The 2,349-nt window shown below is 41.2% G+C and overlaps 1 protein-coding gene across 1 annotated transcript in view; it reads right to left on the reverse strand.

Annotated features, from left to right (window-relative positions):
• angpt2b (angiopoietin 2b) overlaps window positions 1-2,349 on the reverse strand; it is a 44,613-nt gene that overhangs the window by 22,932 nt on the left and 19,332 nt on the right. Inside the window, exon 6 of the mRNA XM_014019729.1 lies at window positions 1,898-1,999. Coding sequence (XP_013875183.1) covers window positions 1,898-1,999 — 102 coding nt within the window. The remainder of the gene's footprint in view (window positions 1-1,897; window positions 2,000-2,349) is intronic.

Here is a 2,349-nt window from a genome sequence, read left to right on the forward strand (position 1 = left end):
CAAAGTGCCAGACTTATTTTGAAAACATTTTAAAATGCTTATTTCAGACCTGCATCTGACACCACTTGTAACCGCGCGCGGGGGGATGTATGGTGCACGACGGTGTGGCCTCTGAATAATTGAAAACGATTTAACACAGTTGTTCATACTTTTAGCAGCTCTTTTTATTCCACAGCTGACCTGCTAAAAATGACAGATTTTCTTTTCTGGATCTCTGACAGACGGACTTCAATCTCTGAACTCGCAATGTTCTTTTTAGTTTTTGCTGTCATTTTTCATGAATGGACACTTCCTTGTATCTGAGGTAGGAAACATGGCCTTATTTGGTGTTTTTGGGGTGGTAATTATGTTAATCTCTCGCGTGCACGAGCAGCTGGATACAAACAGGTGGAATTTACGCAGCTCATTTACACCCTTTTCCTGAAGATAGAAGAGTTTGTTGAATCTGACGTGACATGTTCGTACGAAACCTTTGTACGAACAAATGAAAGAGAAATTTAGGAGAAGAATACGAACATGTTCTTGCATGAGGCCCATTGTGAGCAAGAGCATGTAACTCAACTAACCGCAGACCATACTGGTATGAAAAAGATCAATATTGCACAACCCTACTCCAAACAGAGGTTGTTTAAGGGCTAACTGCAACAGGTGGGATACTAATTGTTTCTAACCTTTCCAGAGAATTCCTCTTCCAAAAATCTAAAATATTGATTTAAAGCCCAGACCAGTATATCCAAAGGACTTAAAGTTATCTTTGATGAAATGAAATTTAAGAAACCTCAAAAACCTGAAGCTGTGTTGTCAAGAGCAATGGGCCAAAGTGCCTCCACAACAGTATAAGAGACTAAGGCCATGCAGAGGGCTATTTGTTAAAGTTACTGCTACTATAGCCAAGATATGTTGTATCACTTGTCTTGCAAGGCAGAATAGTGAATAATTCAAATGTACATTGAAACATAATCAATTCTCCAAGCTAGACTTATATTTCTCTAGACTGTGAGTCGAGCTGCCACGTATTTTTGTCATCGGTCATGGGAAGGAATATAGCACATTTATCATTTGACCAGAAGCCCATTTGATCAAGCTTGACCACAGTTTCAGAGAATATAGAGTGTGAACAGGAGCAGCGAAACATTTTAGTGCATATGTTATCTGCTATCTACAGGGCCCCTGTGCTCCCACGCCCCAGCTGGAGCCAAATGTTTATCATCCACTTGTAAAAATATTGTCCTTGTACGAGGTTTTCAGGCACTTTTTTTCTTTGCGCTTTCTGTTTACATCCACAATCCCTCTCTGCATTTCATTTCCAAATTGCACATTGGCAGTTGATTTGTTGGCGTGGGTTAGAAACACAATAATTCGACATCCATTTGAACATCCAAATCATCATTGTTCATTTGTTTTGTGTGCAACTTAACAGAGAGGCTTGGGTGCATGTTTATTTTTTTTTCTATTGAGCAAGTGGAATATTGTTTCTTTAAAAAAAAGGTTTATGATGGCAGTCATCAAAGCATCATTTAAACTCCAAACAAAACAAAAGCCATCGGTGTTAAAACACGTCTGACTGAGCCAAAACCGCCGCAGCAACTTTTTAATCTCTTGTGTGTGCTTTTAAATTGTTTTGCAAGTGCAAAACACTTCATGATTTCTGTGTATGAGTCTGTGTGGGAGTTTTACACAGAGAGAGGGGAGCGAGAGCAGGTGCAATAACACGGGGGGGACATGAGGGGCAGCCAAATACAACAACCACAGGTCACCTGGGATCACAGGCTAGCCGGTCTCCCATGACTCCTCATGCCAAACCACCCGTGGATGATTATTGAAACCTCCTGTGCAGCTCTGCAGCACTGGCCCACATGACCTACTGATGCACCGAGAAGGCATCGTCACCGCGTACCATTTTGTAGTCACTCCACCCGCGATGGAAATCGATAGAGCCATTTCTCCGATGCTGCAGCACCGTCCACCCCCCACCTTTGGTCTTCATGTCACAAAACACCTGAAAGTAAAAGAAAAAGTAGATTCAAGTTTTAGTCATTTGACTGGAAGAAGAGGGTGAGACAAAAGACACAGCATACTCTTATTTTGGGGGAAAAAATGACTGGTCCAATATAGCAGCTTAAGAGATTCAATTCAAATTCAAATTCAAAAATACTTTATTGATCCCAGAGGGAAATTGGGTGTTGTTGTAACTAATTTAACTAAAAACTTATTGTAGATGCTGATGGCTGTGGGCAGGAAAGATCTTCTGTAGCGGTCTGTATTACAGCGAAGTTGAAGAAGCCTCCGACTGAAGACACTTTGTCTTTCTATGACAGTCTGATGAAAAGCATGGTCAGGGTTGTCCAC

Source organism: Austrofundulus limnaeus, unplaced genomic scaffold (assembly GCF_001266775.1).
Source record: "Austrofundulus limnaeus strain Quisiro unplaced genomic scaffold, Austrofundulus_limnaeus-1.0 Scaffold228, whole genome shotgun sequence".
Classification (NCBI taxonomy): Eukaryota; Metazoa; Chordata; class Actinopteri; order Cyprinodontiformes; family Rivulidae; genus Austrofundulus; species Austrofundulus limnaeus.